Below are 19,850 nucleotides of genomic sequence, written 5' to 3'. Positions count from 1 at the left end.
TTTGGGGCAGCATTGTGACTTCGGAAACCAATCCTCCTCCTCTGGCACTGGTATCCCATGTGGGCACTGATTCCTGACTCAGCTGCTTCATTTCTGACCCAGCTCCCAGCTTTAGTATAGTTACTTTGACATAGTGAATTATTATAATATAATTAATTATACAAATAAGTGGAATGAACTGAAGGACACAAGTTTAATCAATAGCTCAGGACCAGAGAATATGGCCCAAATGATCTCATTCACAATTGTACAACAAACAATTGAATAGACACAGTTGGACACAAAGTATCAAGTTTTAGTACCTATCGCACAGTATGTCGAGCATAATTAATGTTTCTGTAGATTAAAACTTATTGTGAATATGTTTTAATTGTTCTTTCTTCAAGCAATAAATGAGAGGATAATCATGTTAATTTAACAAGCTGTATTTCATCATTCCATATTGAATACAAATAAAATAATATATTATAAATCATCTGTTTATAAATGATAACAATGGAAAGAATAATCATGTCCAAGTATTTCATTTACTTTTGTTATTTAGACATGTTTTGTGTTTGTCTCAGTATGTTTCAACATGTATGTGGCAATCATCTCAATTGTCACCACCCATGGCACTGCTCTGAAATCTCTTGCATAATAATGTGCATCTTATACATTAAGATCATGGCTTACCGATAGGAAAATAAATCATGGAAAGACACTAACAACACCCACAAAACCAGGAGACATCTAACTTGTTTTCTCTAACTTCTACCCTGCTCACAAGCACTATTTATGTTATATCATTATTTTAATCAATGCAAGTTATATTTTAACTATTTGTGAAGATTTTCCTTGGATATAAGCATGGAATTCAAAAGAAAGGGAAAGGTGGGCAGAAAGCATTGCATTTCAGCAGAATGCCTGGGAAATGTGTTTCAGCTCTTCTTTTGCTGTTACAGCTGAGTTTTCACTTCAGTCCTGTGAATTGTGGAAAGGTGCTGGTGTGGCCCATGGAATACAGCCATTGGATGAATATGAAGACAATCTTGGATGCACTTGTCCAGCGAGGTCATGCAGTAACCGTTCTGAGATCATCAGCTTCTGTTTTAATTGAACCCAGCAATGAGTCAGGAATTGTATTTGAAACTTTTCCTTCACCTTCCACTAAAGATGAAATGGAAGCTTTTTTTCTGAATTCAATTAATACATTGCTATATGACGTGTCAAGAGATGCGTATTGGGAATATTTTCCATTAATGCAAGAATTAATTTTAGAATATTCTAACTTGCATGAAAGTTCCTGCAAAGAAGTGGTTTTCAACAAGAAAATCATGGCAAAACTTCAGGCTTCAAAGTTTGATATTGTGCTTTCAGATGCCATTGCCCCCTGTGGGGAGCTGCTGGCTGAGCTGCTGCACATCCCCCTTGTGTACAGTCTCCGCTTCACTCCTGGCTACACGTATGAGAAGTACAATGGAGGACTTCTGTTTCCTCCATCCTATGTGCCTGTTATTATGTCAGATTTAAGTGGCCAAATGACATTCACTGAGAGGGTAAAGAATATGCTGTTCACGCTTTATTTTGACTTTTGGTTCCAAACATTTAATAGTAAGAGATGGAGTAAATTTTACACTGAAGCACTAGGTATGTCTTGTATTGGGGTTCTTGAAAGAAATCGTGGGTTTCCAATGATTTTGTAGATGAGAATGGAGGAATTAAATATCAAAAGAATGTATCTTTTATAGGCAAAATAATGAGATAATAACAGAAAAATTTAATTAGTTTCACAAATGTTATGGAAAGGCATATTTCACAGTATCAATTAGAAGCCAGGATTCATTGCTTGCAATATTTAGATGTCATAGTTATGGATGAAGCATTGAGAATTTCTGTATAACAATGTCAATGTTATGATATGTTGGAGAAATTCAGTGGAAGATTAAAGTATCTGATTGAAACACACAGATTGATCTCTTTGATACATGTCAGGCAAAACTATTTTTGTTGTCATGATGAAATAATATTTTATTGTATAGATCTGTTGCTTCATCCAAAATCAAAATGCTTTCCATACTGCCTAACAGAGCTATTCTTGTTTGGGAAGGATGTATTGCTTCCAGAAAGAATTCCTGGAAATAATTTCTTCATATTCATTCATTAATTTCTTAGAAAGTATATGTGCAAGGTCTGAAATTTTATGAAAATATAAACATATGTGTAATTAATTCATATTTTAAAATTTATGTCTCCATATTTCAAAATAAAGGTGAGTATGAATTTTACTTTGCAAAATTTAATAAAAATCTGTGATATTTGCAAATATTTTTATATAAATATCATTATAAGTGTGTAATATTAAATTGCAAAAGTAAATCACAAATAGGAGTAAGCAAAATATACAAAACTAAATCAAATTTTCAAACAGAAAAAAGCAGCCAATTCCTTCCCCACAAGCAAAACAAAACAAAACATACAAAAAACACTTCACAGATCACTTGGAAAATAGATCCTGCTAACCTCTGTAAGGTGGACTGTATACCTACTTCTTGCATGCTTTGTTCATAATTACTACAGGACTTCTTTATTCTATAGCTAAAATGGTGGTTTTCATTCAATCTACTACTGTTGTAAGTTTAAAGAGGAAGATTACATATGTTTAATTATATAGTATCCTGTTAATTGTTATATCTGTGTCTATTCTGCTGATACGAGTGATTTGGTGGCTTGTGTCAAACAGAAATAATGTTTGATATACTTTTATATGTTATGTATACATAGCATTTGTTCTGTCAATATATAGAGTCTATGTATCTTTGTTTCATCCCGTGTGTGTACATGATAAACTTTATGTAACAATTCTTTCACTACCATCCATTTTCCTGATGTTTCCTTCATCCAGGTAGACCTGTTACATTATCTGAGTTGATGGGGAAAGCTGAAATATGGCTCATTCGAAGTTACTGGGATTTGGAGTTTCCTCGCCCATTACTGCCAAATTTTTACTTTGTTGGTGGGCTCCACTGCAAGGCTGCCCAACCTCTGCCTAAGGTAAATATATTCCTGTTTGCTTTCTTTCTATGCTAAGCTTTTTCCGGGGTAAATGACTCTGCATTCCTTACTTAGAGCCCTTGATTTATAAAGATAGATAGTGGAAATGGGAAAAAAATGCTCTTCCAGGTAGATATTCATGAAGGGACTTTATAAAGAACATAAAATAGTTGAATTAGAAGATAATGAAAATTTCCATGAACTTATTGAAATTATCTCAAATATTTATATAACGTAATATGTATACAGATGAAATTACCATTATGGAATAATAAAATATTTAGGAGACTTAGAGTGAAGTTATTTTACTTAAGATATTACTTATCAATGCATAATAAAATATTGACTATAAACTCTATTTCTAAGTATAAATTACTAGGACACAAAAGAAATAGTTGCTGGAAATGTAGAGTACTAATGTAGACACTGTTTGCCCTCTCCCCCACATCTTACATGGTCATTGGGACCACAGGCAATAAAAACCCTGTGAAAGTTTTGAGAAAGGAAAACTGCATTGTTACAATTTATTTTGAGAGGCCACAGAAACTCGCACAGTCGGTGACAATAGTGGATACTTGAGTGATATCCATGGAAATGTTAATGATGAAGGAAGAATAAGATAGAGAAAGACAAACAGGTGAAGAAACAAAAGTGTACAGTAGACGTTGATTCATCTGGTTTTGCTGAAGTGGCCATATGTAGTACAAAATATGAAGCAGTGTAAAGTAGGTCCCAAATATTTTGGCATGGAACCGGCAAAAATTAATTGAGTTAGGGTAGAATCAGATTTCCTTTAGGCAAAAAATTAATCAATTAGAATCCTTCAAGATATAGTCCCTGCATTTGATTGCACTGTGGAAAGAGTATTAAAGAGGTTGTTATAAGAGCTCAGGATATGGACTGAACTAGATGAGAACAGCATTCATTGAAATGATTATTCATGGCTTTTTAATAAAGACATCACCTCAAGTAGTGTTGTATGGAAAAATGGTTAGTACAGAAAAAAACAACTGAAAGAAATTCAATCACTCTATCAAAACCAAAGCATTACTATGTTAATTGCAACTCTATTCACAATGGCCAAGTAAAAAGCCCTATTTCTCTGTCCTTTAAAGAATGGGTCAAGAAAACACAGCACATCTACATGATAGAGCAGTACTCAGCTAGAGAAATGCTGAAAACCTGTGATTTGCCACTCCATGGATAGGACTAGAGGTGGACCATACTAAATGATAACAGGGCAGTTCCAGAAAGATAAAACTTATTATTTCATTCATATGCATAATCCAGCAAAATTAATATTACAGAAATTAGAGAAGTTATTGTTTTAGTTTAGAGAGAACAATGGGAGTAGGCAACATGTGGAAAAGTTAATCAACAGGAATTACACTATAGCTATTTGGTTTGAAAAATTGGTTTCCATTGCATAGTAGGGTGAATGCAAATAATACTAACATTCTAAATGTTTTATTTAAGAAGCTGGAAGAACAAAGGATTTTTTCAACTTAGAAGTAATGAAGTGTTTTGTAAGATAGATATTTTCCTCAGCTGTAGACAACAGCCCACTGTTAACACTGCTAGGAGAAAAGCAGCCAATTGATGCTGATCATACTGGGCCTGATTAATGCCAAATTTCAGTTAACTATGTAGTATGCCAGCAGAACTGCTGGAATGTAACATCCATCTGCAAGTTTGTGGGCCAGACCTGAAGGCTGTCCAGGTTGGCCAGTTGACATAAACCACTGGGATGATCAAAAGCCAGAACATGATGCAGACCAGGTAGGGTTGCACCACAACACCAGCCAGTTCACATGACTGTGGTTCTGAGTGTGGGCCAGACTGGGCTAGGTTGCTGCATGCGCTGGCAAGGGTTCAGACTGTGGCAGGTAGGACTCTAGCTTCCATCACCTGGTCACCTGGTATTTGGGCTGACTTTACTGATTGGCTGTCCTGGGCTAGGTGAACTGACATGAAAGAGAGCCAGAATGTGTGTGGGTCAGCTGGGATAAGCCAAGCAGAAGCTGAAAAGTGCCAGCTTTGAGTACATCTCAAGTCAGGCTGGCCCACAGTACCATTTGACAGGCACATAATTGGGACTGGGAGTGGGTCTAGCAAACAAAGTTGGGGAACTCTACTGTTGGGCTAAGGTTCCCACTGATGGGCATGAGAGTCAGAGCTAGGTGACATGCCAGGCTGGTCAAGGTGACAATACCCATTGGCCTACATGTGTGCTGAATCTGGAAGCAGATCAGATTGAGCTGATCTGAGGTGCAACAACCATGGGTGTGCATGAGAATCAGATGAGATGCTGGATGGACAGGATCGGACTGCAGAATCTGCAAAGACTAGGCCTGGGAGAGGACCTGGTAGAAGTTGTTGAGGGTCATCAAAATTATGCTGTTGCATGGTATGCATGAAAACTGGGCCTGTGTCAAGCTGGGCTGGGCTAGACTGAAACAGCCACCAGTTCACAAGAGCGGCAAGGCTGGGTGGGTGGGGTGGCGGAGGGTGGGGCAAGGTTGACCAGGCAGTTGCATTCACCAGTATATAGTGTGTATTGGCTTATTCCAAACAGCTTGCCTTTTTATTAGTTATCAAATGCCCAGATAGTGCCTGTACTGTTCAGAAGTAAAAATTTTACAGATCTAAGATTACATCATGGTACTTAAATATGTTTTCAGCTTTAGCAGATATTAGGCACAGAAAAATACCTACAATATGCAAAGTCAACTATAGCAGCTGTGTGTAAATCAAAATCACTGAAACTGACCTAAACACAATATTAAAGAATGATTAAATGATTTTGTATGCATAATCACATCTATTGTTTTACCACAAAGTCACAATCACAATTGTTTTATGAGAAAATTTAAGAGGAGGTTTATTTGGAATCAAGGAAGATAAATAAAAATATTTTTCTCCCATAGAAGGAGCAAGATTACTATTCTCATCACATGCATCTTGTAATTAAGGTTCAGTTTTACCAGCACAAAACAAACGTAGGACATGGCTAGCACAGCAATTTGACTAAACTAACACAAATAAAGGGTAAGAAGTAATGTTTGATCAGGTATGCATCTTACCATAACCACCACTGCAGTGATATCTAACAAAACTTGATTTCCTCTTCTTGACCACATCAGCCCTTGTGCCAGTGTTTGATATCCTGCTGACCTAATGAGATGGAGCTAATTCTTTCTTCACAGGACATGGAAGACTTTGTGCAGAGCTCTGGAGAAGAGGGAGTTGTGGTGTTTTCCCTGGGCTCAATGATCAGTAACATGACAGAAGAGAGGGCCAATGTGATCGCATCAGCCCTTGCCCAGCTTCCACAAAAGGTCAGCAAATGTGTCTTAATGTTGGACAGCTACTCAATAAGTGTCTTAAATTCTACAGAACTTATTAAAGAAGCTATCTGTGAAAGCTAAGCTGTAATGGAAACTGAGATTTATTTCTGATGTTAGTATAAAAACACCTCTCTATATGAAGTATAATAGTAAAAAAGGAAGTGGCTTTTAAGTGGAAAATATGTTTGACTTTAGAATTGACTCAGAAAATGACATGTTTACTAAGGTCAATATGAGGTTTCCTTATCATGACATCACAGTCAGTGACATACAGATCACCAAATTCTTCAGTGTCACTTGATTTTTTTTTGGTCCACCACGCTTATTGATGCCATCTTATGCATTGAATGTGTTATGAGAATTCAGATAAATTGCAGTTAATAAGTGAATGGATAGAATCGTGTTAAGTAGGTTTCAGAAAAGGAAAAATCAAAGACAAACAAACAGATGAAAATTTCTAATATTCAACTTGCAGTCTTGGACTTCCAAGAAACCCCTGATTTTTAATACCCTTCTTGCATAGGTCCTCTCAAAGTGAAATTCCAGAATCTATACTAATAAAGAAAAAAAATAGAGTTATGCAGGAGGGACTCCAACTGTGTTTGAAGCAGGAATATATATAAGATAGGGTAGCATTGGGCCTTCCTTGAAGGCAGACCCAGTGCATCTTAATATGTAGTGCCACAGTACTATGCTCCTAGCCCATTATATTAATACATTCCCAGAATGTAGGGGTAATAGGAAGGAGCCATTAGCTATGACTACTAATGGGAGAGGTTCAGAGACACTCCCGTATGAATTACAAAATACATTAATTTTTTATACATATGAGATAATTTTGATATTTAAGTAGTTATGAACTACTGTTTAGTTTTGCATCTAATGTAGACTTCAAATCTTATGCTAAACATGTTTATCTGACACTACAACTATAATTAATTTTCAAAGTGAAGATAGCTTTGAAATTTACAAGTCAGTAGTTTATTTTATTTTTGGACATGGAAATGATCTGATTGCAGCAGTAGTCAGCAGTTTTTGGTATCATCGCTAGTTACTGCATCACAGAAATATTACTAGATATTTGAAAAATTACAACATTGTAGTTTGTGTTGTTTTAGACACCAAATGACCTCTGAAAACACCCCATATTGAAAGTTGTTCAACTCAGAAATAATGCTCTTAATTCATTTAACAATAACATGTAAGTGGTCAATATTGTGGCTCAGCAGGTTGTTTGTGTTACAGTTTCCATTATCCCCTGTCATAGACTTTCTGCTGGAGTTAGTCCTCTGCATCCAACCGCATATCCAGTTTTATCAATCGGCAGGCAGTAGCTCAGGTGTGATTCTCTCTCTTTATCTGTGTATCTAACACGGAATTCTTGGTTTCAGTCTATCTTAACCACATCTGTTTGGATTCATTCTGTCTCCATCTCTTTTCTCTCTCTCTCTCTCTCTTTCTCTCTGTCTCTCTCTCTTTCTGTCTCTCTCTATTTCTCTCTATTTCTCTCTCTCACACACATACTCACATACCCTAGATACATATACACATATACTTTTCTCTGTTTCTCTTTCTACCTCTGTGTGTGTCTTTTCTCCCTCATTTCAATGTATATTAAATTAAATAAACAAACTAAATAAGTCACTTCAACGTTTACCTGAATTAGTACTCAGGAAGTTGCAAAAAATCACATTAAATCTAGTCCTAATCTGAATTAATTTATTTATCACACATAACTTATTACATGGACTTAAGGAACAAGCAATGAAGCATACTTGCACTTTATGATTGCTAGTGAAAACAGTTGAGATCACACTTGGAAGATGAGACCAAAATCCTAATTCATGCATTTCAATGTATATATTAATTATAATGAGATACTCTGCTTGGCAAGAAATTGTGACAGCTTAGAAATTCCTTAAACACTTGGCTTTTGTCATGCTTCATCTTATTGGACCAAGGTAGATAATGTGAAGTCTCATTACTATGTTCCATGTCTGTTTGAATGTAAAATTACACAGAAAATATTTATATTCTGCTTACCTCATTTAAGATTTTTTTACTTGATCTCTTTCCTCTTATCACTCTATCATGTGCAAAGCACTTAACTATGTGACCTCTCAACATCCTTAATTTTAAGATACACTGATCTAAATTCCAACAATGAATATGTTTATTTTCTTTATATAATAGGTTATTTGGCGATTTGAGGGCAAGAGACCAGATACCTTAGGACCTAACACCCAGCTATATAAGTGGATCCCTCAAAATGACCTTCTTGGTAAGCAAAATGAAAAAAAAAAAGTGCTGAAACCTTGAGTAATATCCAATCAGGAGGAGAGTTGACCAGCAGGAAACTGTGTGTACACTTATTATGGAATAACACAAAAGTCAAAACAAATGGCTTGATTTTGATTTCCATTCTTAGGGTGATACAATGAAGAAATATGGAAGATACTCCAATATGCACAAATTCTTAATATCCAATAGTCTTATTTTAAGTGAGATTATATCACACTGAGAATTTCACACTAATTTTCTGATGGAAGGGCACTTGAATAGAGATTAAGATTTCACTTGGGACATTTGCGTCATTAATTTTGTTCATGAGTTCAAGTTTGATCTCTACATCTGCTTCTAATTGTCTGCTAATGTGCATCAAGTGGAGTAGCAAATGATGCCACTTATCCTTTGATCAGTTTTATCAACACTCATGCCCTTGACTGAGTTCTTGGATCCTGACTGTGCCTTGCCTAGTCCTAGGTTTGAAGGAATTTGGAAAATGATTATCTCTTTTATCTCTTCTTTTTATATTTCTTACTCATTCTCTCCTTGCTTGTCAGATAAACTGTTAAAGACACTAATTACTAACTGCATTTCTCCGTTTCCTATTTCAGTCACTACATTTGTATTATCTCATTGTATAAAGGATTGCAAATGGCCCTGAGTTAAAAAAAATATCCATGTTGTATTATGAAATACTCTGTATTTCTGTAGAAAGATTCAAAATCTTTACGATGAAGTAAGAATGAATTTGAAGATGACATACTATTGTTTACTTTTATGAATACAGCACCATGGTCATTCCACATCATGCTGTGCTGTAACTACACATTAGCCACAATGGATGCACCATTGTTCAAGAGAAATTCTAATATGAACTAGAACTTCAGACAAATACAATCTTACTTTTCTGGAGAATGTATCCTTTTGTCAGTCCTACTTGCTAATATTATTTTCAGTGATTAGGTTTCAGCACCTTTCCTTGCATTCTTTAATGATCCCTCTATGGGATATAACTGTCTTTTCCTCTTGATCTTAAGGCAATGTGTATGCAGCTTCATTTTTGTTCATAATCTGCTATCAAGCGAGCACCGCCCCATTGAGTGCCTCCAATTGTGTTCAGTATTTTTTTTTTTATTGCTCAGACACATCATTATTAACTTTATTGAGATTCTGTCTATTTCAGGTCATCCCAAAGCCAAAGTTTTTGTCACTCATGGTGGAGCCAATGGCATCTATGAAGCAATCCACCATGGCGTCCCTATGGTGGGCCTTCCTTTGTTCGGGGAGCAATATGATAACCTTGCCCATATGAAGGCCAAGGGAGCTGCTGTGAGACTGGACTGGAAAACCATGTCAAGTACAGAATTGTTTAATGCCTTGAAGGCAGTCATTAATGACCCTTCGTGAGTATAATTTTGCAAAGATCTAAACAGTATTTATATATATGCACTCCTCTAGTGATTCTGAAAAGAGACAGTGTATTGAGTATAGTTCTGGTAATGTTGGGAAACAACCATTTTCTGATTTGTAAGATATACAAAATAAACTAGTAATTCACTTGAAATGTGTAAGTTTGATTGTTTTTCTTATTTTTATTTGAAAGGCAGATTTGCAGAAAGAAGAAGAGATAAAGAAGGTCTTTCATCTGATAAAGGTTTGCTTTCTAAATGGTTGCAATGGACAGAGCTGAAGTGATCTGATGTCAGGAGCCAGGAGCCTCTCTAAATCTCACACCTGGATGCTGGGTCTCAATGACTTTTGCTGTCGTCCACTCCTTCCCTATGCCATAAACAGAGAGCTGGATCAGAAGTTGAGCAATTAAGACAGGAACCTTTACCTGTAAGGGATGCCAGTGCCATACATGGAGAATTAGCCTGTTGATCCATGGAACCAGCCAAGTTGAAATCTTTTTCCTCAATATTCAAAATATTTGTATAAAAATACTCAAATCATTTGGCTAAATTATTAATTCAATTAAGTAATTAGCACTGAGTTTTATAGCAATAATACTTAGAATGTATTTGATTCCACTTATTTAATACCTACACCAGTGTAAATGTAGAATTTTCTTTCTGAATGAATCACAAAATATAATAGGTTTTAAGAAGCATTAAGCTTCAATGTTTAATAGCTGTTTTGTTCATTCTAATGAGATTAAATTCACAATTTGTCTTCATGTTTGCAATTTTATTAAATTTTAATAGATGTAATGATAAGGAGTAAGGAGGGTTTCCTATAGCCAATTAAAATAGTGTTATGTATGACACATTGTATTAGCTTTTAGCACATATAAGTGATATGCTCTTTAGCACAAACTTAGTTTTGTAACTGTTCCTATCTGACTATAATACTGTGATAATATGGAGAATAATAGTGAGCTGGGAATGGGGAGATGAGAAAGCAAGGGGGAGGGAAACTGTAATACATACAAGATATTGCAAAATAAATTTTAAAAAAGATAATTAAAAGAAAGACAAAAACAAAATAAAATAAAAATAACCCAAAATAAAACCTTTCTCCATACATTTCTAAAATTCTTGAAGTATTTCTCTTGAAAGGAGTTTTCCAACTGTAATATTACAATAACCTCAATGAAGTTAGTCTCCTTGAAGCTTCCTAAAAGTATTCACATGTGCCCAGCACAATAGCCTAGTGGCTTATTCCTTGCCTTACAACTGCTGAGAATCCATAAGGGTGCAAGTTAGTGTCCCGGCTGTTTCATTTCCCATCTAGCTTCCTGCTTGTGTCCTGGGAAGGCAGTAGAGGATGGCTGAAGGCCTTGGAACCCTGCACCCGTGTGGGAGACCTGGAAAAAGCTCCTGGTTCTTGGCTTTTAATGGGCTCAGCTCTGACCATTGCGGCCACTTGGGGAGTGAATCAGCAGATGGAAGATCTTCCTTTCTGTTTCCTCTTGTCTCTGTAAATCTGTCTTTCCAATAAAAGTAAATGAATAGTGGAAGAAAAAGAAAGAAAAGGAATGAAAAGGAAGGAAGGAAGGAAGGAAGGAAAGAAAGAAAGAAAAGGAGAAAATAAGTGTTCAGGTGCCATACTATTGAACTTTGTGGTTTGAACTTGGTAAGCCACATTCCTAAAAACACCACTTACCTTCCAAATTAGTTCTCAATCATCTCAACAATAGTTCACAAAGTTAACTTCGTTGAGCATGTCCCCAGCCCAGAAATCACAAAGCTAACAAGAATAGTTATAATAGAAAGCACTAGGTGTTGGTTTAGTATATGCCAAGAATAAAACAAATGTTTAACAGCAACAGATTATGAATCCCATAAGTGAGAATCAGACACTTGAGGTAATGATGCTTGCCAATCAATTTGAGAATGAACATGTAACAGGTGTGATATATACTAAAAGGGAAAGTAAGACTCAGTGAAGGACTACAAGACATGCCAATTCAAATGTTGATGTACTAATTAATGAATAAGTTTAATGAAACTCTTGACTGAGAACCATTCCTTATACATTTTGATCACATATTTCAGAACTCTGTCATGGATTTGCCTTCTTTGTCTAAATTTCAACACTAACAGCAACTTATTGCATCAGGTTGACAAACCTTTCTTACAGAATCTTTAAAACTTTTCATATGAAATGAGGGTTTTTAAGCAGTTGTTATCACTTTTGGTTTGGTCTTCCTTAAGAATTATCTGATTCCAAAATATAGGTGTTACTATTAGCAAGATTATTCTCTTCCATCTTCTCTCAGCTCAATCATAACCTAGGGCATTCAACAAATTCCAACTCAGAAACATGATTTCTCTGATGTTTGCTGAAAAAATGTTATTTTTTCTACCTTTTTATGTACATTCATCTTTACGATCTGTATAATCTGTATATGTCCTTTTTTCTGATATATTCAATCAACTTATATTAACCAATTTCCCTTCAGCTATAAAGACAATGTGATGAAGTTATCAAGAATTCACCACGATCAGCCCATGAAGCCCCTGGATCGAGCGGTCTTCTGGATCGAGCATGTCATCCGCCACAAAGGAGCCAAACACCTGCGGGTTGCAGCTTACGACCTCACCTGGTACCAATACCACTCTCTGGATGTGATTGGGTTCCTGCTGGCCTGTGTGACAATCATTTCCTATCTTGTCATAAAATTTTGCATGTTTGGTTATCAACAGATTATTATAAGTGAAAAGAAAAAGCAAGATTAGAATGTTTTTTTTCAAATATGAGGCCTCACAACCTGATTGTGAGGTTATGTCATTAATCCAACATTAGGAATGTAGATGCATCAAGCTTCCCCTTAATAGTTTATGAGTTGAATGCTTTCCAATTGTGTCAAAATATCATTGACTTGAACACAGTACCATCAGGCAGAATGCATGTGTCCTTCCCAGGGTAAAATATAGCCAGATCCATTTTATTGGTGGTAAGGAAGATTTTTACCTACAGAAAACTGATTCCATGATAAATAAACTCAACTTCCACCAGGACAACTTAAAATCAAGTAAAAGTGACTATGATTTTCAATGTCAAGAAATGGGAAAATAAGGTAGTAATGAAAGTGAGCCAAAAGGATTTCCTCAAACTTATACCAATGAAAAACTAAAATTGGAAAGTGCGAAACTTGATTTGGTATGGTATGCTATAAAAGGTAGCATTATAGCTTTTGCAGGATTTAGGTTTCTTGAGCAAAGAATAAGCAGGAAAACTGGGACCACCATTTACAGATCTACCACATGAACCTGTTGGAAGTGGACAATGAGCTAACACCGAAGAAGGCTGTTGCATGTGTCTTGGCAAATGTTTGAGCTATATAAAGTCACTGTGCATATTTTTCATGAAATAAAAAACATATAATCATGCAACCTTTTTTGTTTGGACTCAAATTTTGCATATATCCGTAATTTTCATCACATCTGATTCTGCAACAGAGTTGAAACAGTCCATTAGGAAGAAGAAAGGTTTTTTCATGTGAGACTTTACTTATTTTAGAGTTCTAACTTTCCTTAGTTTGAGTCTATTTCCCCTTAGTTTTGGATAGTATCACTGGTCCAGAAAATTGCTCTATTATACATGGAATCTATGGCTAAAGATTTACTACCTCCTAGAAGAAGGTATCCCATTTCTCTCTTTTTAACAGTTTGTTTTTATTTATTTAAAATTGCAGTTACAGAAAGAGTGTAGGAGAAACAAAGATAGTGAAAACTCCATTCATTGTTTCAGCCTTCACGTGGCTCAGGGCTAACATCTGTGCCTAACAGAAGCAAAGAGCCAGGAGCTTCTTCTGGATCTCTAGGGTTTAAAGGAGCTCAGGGTTTGAACCATTTATTGCTGATTTCCCAGGTTCACGAACATGGAACTTAGTCAGAAGAGGAGCAGACAGGACAAGAAATGACACCCATTTAGGATACATATGTTGCTGATATGTACTATCTCACAGTGCTGACCCCTTTTTTTTAACTGTGTCTTTGATTCCGATGACTTTTTTTTTAACCTTCCTTTTCACATTCATATGCATGGAAATATACTTGAGAAACAATCACAAACACTATCATTCTAAAACAAATTGTGAACTTTGAGATTTTTTTTGCAATTTTATCTTAAAAATTGACTCATATAGGCTTTTAAAAAATATATATTTTAACATAGTTAGGAGGGGTGTATGCCTCTGTGGACCTCTGAATAGCATGTAGGCTGTTGAGGTATGAAGGAAGGTGGGTGACATAAATCTTTCAATTTGTTTTCCCTGTGTCTGCAGGAGGATAGGGGACGGAGCCACTCTTCACTGTCAAACTACATCAACACCCAGGGATGGGTGGACTGCTATTTGCTGATGTCTTAGATACCCTAATGCCTAGGACAGAGTCCCAAGGATGTTACTTCAGTGCTTTTTATAATTCTGAGGTGTCATTGTCTTCATTGCTCCAGGGTTGAGAAAATCTAACACAGTCTATTGACTGACCAAGTCCACATTAGTGCATTCACAGGCCCAGTAATATATTGTAAATCAGGCCAGGGTAGTGTTCCAACCTTTTCTGCTTTCCATCCTCTGACAAGGTGCTGAATGTCCTCTACTGGCCTAGATGAGCTGACTGCTACGTCTCCCATGTGCATCTGGACATTCTGACAGGTATCAGCAACTGTGGAGGCCCGTTCCCATGTTGAACTCCTAGGTTGGTCCAAAGATAGTTTTATTTTCGCTGTGGCCAGATTTTGAGTCCAGCAATCCAGTTGGGGGTGTCCTCCAGAAAATCTCCCCTGGGGTGACTTTAGACTTGACTGTCATGTGTGCCAGCCCCTCACCTGCACCAACCAATGCACATGCCATTGCTTGTAGCTGCCTGGGAAATTCTGCCACAGTTCCAACTCTCATGTGAACTAATGGGTGCTACTTCCCAGGCCAGCCCAGCCTACCACAAGCCTGATCTTCATGCCCACCAATGAATACTACATCCTAGATGAGGCAAACCGCAATAACCCCACCAGGTCCACCTCTAGTCCATGTTTTCATATGTGTCACTATGTGCTGCAACCTAGCCCAATATGTCCCATTATCATATGGCTCTTGGTCCCTCCCATGGATCCTGCAGCTCAAGCCAGTTCAATCTACTCCTGGACTCAACCCATACTCATGTCGATTGGTGCTGTCACCTTGCCAATCTTGGTCCAATGCCAGCCCTGGCTCTTGTGCTCAGCAGCAGGTATTGCAGCCTAACAGGACAGTGCCCACAGTTACCGTATAAGATCAGTTCCCACCCCTAGATATTGTGCTTACCAGAGGGTGTGTACTTTGCTCCATTTTAATAAAACATGTACCCAGTACCACACTTGCCAGCAGGTGCTGGTGCCTATCCTAGCCGGCCTGTCCCTATCCTGTGTATCAACAGGAGTGGCAGCCTGGTGTCAGACCCACCCCCAGTCACAGTTCTCATGCTCACAAGTGGAAACAGCAGCTCAACAAGGGAGTTCCAGAAATTTCCATGCCAGGCCTGTTTCCTGCCCTAGGTTTTGCACATGCCACAGTTGCTACAGCCTAGGTTGTGATAGCCCAGTCTCAGTCTTGGAATTCACCTTAGGTGCTTCAGCCTGCCTCAGCCCTGTCTGCTTCCAGTCCAAGCTCTTGTTGGCAGGTGCAGCAGCCTAGTCTGATTCAGCAGGTTTTAAATATAGCCATACAGGTACTGTATGTCATCATATACAGTGACAAAATTGACATGAAAATTTTCCTTTTAATACTATCTCATCAACCTTGTGTATAAGAAATGCGCTGTTTAAAGCACTAAATTTGGAAACAAGCACATCTCAGGCACAAACATCAAACAATTATAGATTTCATTTGAATATAATAAGTAATGTTTAGACCATCTATGTTTGAGACTAGTCAACTATGAGTTTTGTCAAGTAATTTCCATGTGTATGTCATGCTTATTATATGAATGCATCTATGTATTTTAATATTGTTTATATACATTCTTGGGTGTTCTGAAATATAGTGTTTAAAACAAATATCCTTAAACAATAACTAAAATGTATAGTGGAACCCCTGAAAGGTTGCTATTCCTGCACCACATCCCTGTGTCAATCCAATGTTCTATAATGCTGAATCTCATCACTCATTACATTGGCGATGGAGAAATGTTTATACAGCATACATTCAACATCACAAAATGATTGAGGGACAATCATATGAAGAAAAACCTTTTATTCTTTCATTTAATCCTAAATTAGGCATAAAACTGCTACAGGTCCAGGTCAAAGAGCCTAAAAGACAATAGACTCTCCCATTGGGTAATCAGATACACGGGTTCTTCGGCTGTTACCTACTGCCTCCCGAATGAACTTCAGTAATAAACTAGATAAGAAGCGAGGCAGCAAGAACTGTAATGAGAACTCCAATTTGGTATGTAAATCTTCATGCAGTGATTTAACTGCTGTGCCACACACACACATACAGGTGTTTTACTTTTTCAAAGCAGATCACTACATCTTTTAGAGTGACAGAATTCTAAGTTCCGTGTGTTAATATCTGTGCAACATTTTGATTTCTAGCCAAAGAAACCAAAATTGTGACTAAGAGCATGTATTCCTCATGCTTCCTCATTTGATAACTGGTGGGTTCATTGACTGGCTGTTACACATGGCTGTGGATGTTGTGTTTGTTTTAAGGGAAAATAATGTGTTTAGCTTACAGTCTCATGGCATGACAGTTTACCCTGGCCGGTAGTTGGCATCCATGCAGTTGGGGCAAAAGGCGCAATGGTGTAAGGAAGACAGCTCCCTTGTTGACAAGGCTACTAGGAGTTTCTGGCTGCATGACAAGGCCAGGAAGAATATCTCTCTAATCACCTCATTGTTGCCTCTACCCATTGTATGGACGGACACTCAATCACCTCTTTGATGTTGGAATTCTCTTGAGGGTGTTGTTATTTATCTGCAACTGTGAAATGATTTCTATAACTGGTATAATACCTGAAACTGATTTTATCTATCATGTTAGAATAAAACAGTCTTTAGCAACTTAAGACAATGAGACTCAGCTAAAAGCGTACATTGGTACCATTGAGCCCACACTGTTCCCAGTATTGTTATGTGCTCACCTTTGTTCTGGAGCTTGCCCTGTATAAGTAATGCTTTCCTTAAGAATTGACTTGATAATATTTTAGAAACAGATGACAATTATGGAGGTACAAAGAGTTTATTTATCACGTAGCCTTAAACTGGTGCAATACTTGGAGTTATAGCAGTCATTTTGGATTTCGACCATGTAATGTAAAAAGCATATGGGGCATCTTCTAAAAGGGAGTTAAGTGTTATGAGCCCCCAGGGGAAAATGGTTTAAAAGTTCTACCTTCTATTGGAATTTATATCTAGGGAAAACAAATAGTCTGAAAAGATAAAAAGAAGTTTTTTGTGAAGGCCATGCATTCAAAGAAATGCGGAGCTGTCCTCATCATTCCCACTGCCCTTTAACAAAAGAACAAAAAGCAATTAAATCAGTAATAGGTGAAGGTGAGGGTGATTAGCGTATGGTTGATTGTAAGATTTAATAAGAACCTATGAAAAAAGCCTTTATAGGTTTCTTTCATTTATAAGCTTTCTTTTTAATCTTGTATTCTTGATTTTTTGAGGAATATTAGTTCAACTTAAGTCAAAACTGATTTTGGATATAAGTAAATCACCTGTTATTGTGTAACCGCATGTGCTGGTAACTGTGGAGTTCCTGGCTTCAGCCAGGTGACTACAGGTCTGAATGCGTAATGGCTTGCTGAGAGTGCTTCTTTTGAACTAAAGTGATAATAATGTGTTTTAAAATTGTTTTTGCAATCGTTCTGAAACCATTGGATTTTTGTGCAAAGGCTTGTGGTGATTTCTGTGTAAATAAAGAAGGCAGCTTTTCGAGTTGTCATCATGAGCATCAAATCTTATTGGCCTGCATCTTCATTCTCAACATCATTGTCTTCCCTCTAAAACTTAGTTATTCCCCTGGAATATCTATCATCAGTGCTTTCACCCTTCATCCACTTACTCTGCCTAGGCTACGCTGTGTGTTTTCTTCATTTCAAACTAATTCAGCTTGCTTTTTCTTTAGTCACTTGATTTCATGGGATAAGCTTTGATTCCTGACTTACATGGATTTTCGTATTTCCTTCAAACTGCTTCTCCTGGTTTTTGAATGAATAATAGTAAAAAAAATAATAATAACAAATTATTATTATTGAATTCATTTTCAAGGATGTCTCCTGCCTCTTCATCTTTATGAATCTTGTATTAGTATAGAAGTGTTTAGCTACTTTTGGGAAGACATAATCTTCCTCCTTCTTGTTTCTGTGTTTAACTTTAAGCATCTGGGAAGAGCATTAACTAGTTTTCTTCTGTGATGGTCCTTATGTTTAAATTATAGCTCTGTGGTGTGGTGGAATGGCCACTTCAGTGGAAGTCCAGATGAAAGCTCAGGTTGAGGTCAAGGTACTCTTGCCAGTTCCCAAGTATCAGGTGGATGTTCAGTGTGTTACCCACATTGGCCATGGCATATCTCTTTGTAGAGTTTGTAACAGTGTTACAACTACTAGCATACCCACCATCTGACCTCTTGTCTTTCATTTTTATGAATTCCCTATGACAGTGTAAATGTGGCTACAAGCTTCACTCAAGCCAGCACATGAATTACCTAGATCTGTGTGGTATCCCATGTGAGTGTAGAATTCTGGTATATTATGCTTTCATTTTTCTGAGAACTTTTAGTCTTTGATTTCAGAACAGTGAATTTCCAGAGCCCTAGGTCATATCACATACTATCATGCAGCCACAGAATTTCTGCAGACTTTGCTCTGGTTCCCCGTAGTCACCAGGACTTGAGGAACTGCTGAGCACTATGTGTTTGACTTAAACACAAGAGCAGCTGTGTGCCTGTCCCAACTTGCTTTGAGTGGTCTGTCTTGGGAAGTTGTAATCCCAAGCCTATAGTATGAGGGCCTACCCATATGTCAGCTAGCACAAACTCAATGGCAAGAGGAACTCCTGTTTGATCCTCTCTTAAAATTCTCTGGATAAATGCATACAGAGATAGTAATGAGTATCGCAGTCCCTGGTTACTTTCAAATACATTTTGGTGTCACTAAACCCCAGTTGGTCCAGTCCTCCTTGTTTTTGTTTTACAGACAAGAGAGAATGGGAGAAGAACGGTGTACTGTTTTGGTGCCTACTTTATAATCTCGTGTAATATATGAAACATTACTCCTGTGAAATTCATTTTTCTTTAGCAATTCTGATTGGGCTAGTACTGCTATGTCCCCAAAATTTAGTAACATTAAAATATTTGGCCATCATCTGCTGCCATAGAGGATAGAAAGCCTACCAGCAATCATTATTACTTAAGCAAATAGCAGTTAATACTAGTACATTTAAAGAACTATTACAAATTTTCCATGAATTTGGAACATATGGGTTCCGGCATGTTTTGACCAGCACCTGTGGATAATATCAAAATGCCCCCCTGTGTTGCAATGTCTTTTGACTCTTTGCCTTACCCTGTCCAAACATATTCCCAACTGCGTAGGGTCTGGTACACTGAAATGTAACAAACAGAAGCTGGCACAATTATTAAATAAATTCTTCTTTTGTATGATATAGAAAAAAAAACAATATAGATAAAACCAAAGTTTGAATCATGTCTATAACAATTTTTAGAGATTATACTGGAAAAAAAAACCT

General features: G+C 37.0%; 1 protein-coding gene across 1 annotated transcript; it reads left to right on the top strand.

The window, feature by feature from the left end:
* Positions 1-902: 902 nt before the first annotated feature.
* Positions 903-12,847, top strand: LOC121147032 (UDP-glucuronosyltransferase 2B16-like). Its single transcript, XM_040966710.1, has 6 exons — positions 903-1,629; positions 2,885-3,033; positions 6,240-6,371; positions 8,574-8,661; positions 9,850-10,069; positions 12,571-12,847. Exons 1-6 carry the CDS (start codon positions 903-905, stop codon positions 12,845-12,847), a joined length of 1,593 nt encoding a protein of 530 aa, XP_040822644.1.
* Positions 12,848-19,850: the final 7,003 nt, after the last annotated feature.

Source organism: Ochotona curzoniae, unplaced genomic scaffold (genome assembly GCF_017591425.1).
Source record: "Ochotona curzoniae isolate NIBS_2020 unplaced genomic scaffold, NIBS_Ocur_1.0 scaffold_4506, whole genome shotgun sequence".
NCBI lineage: Eukaryota > Metazoa > Chordata > Mammalia > Lagomorpha > Ochotonidae > Ochotona > Ochotona curzoniae.
This window is presented reverse-complemented; position numbering and strand designations above follow the sequence as displayed.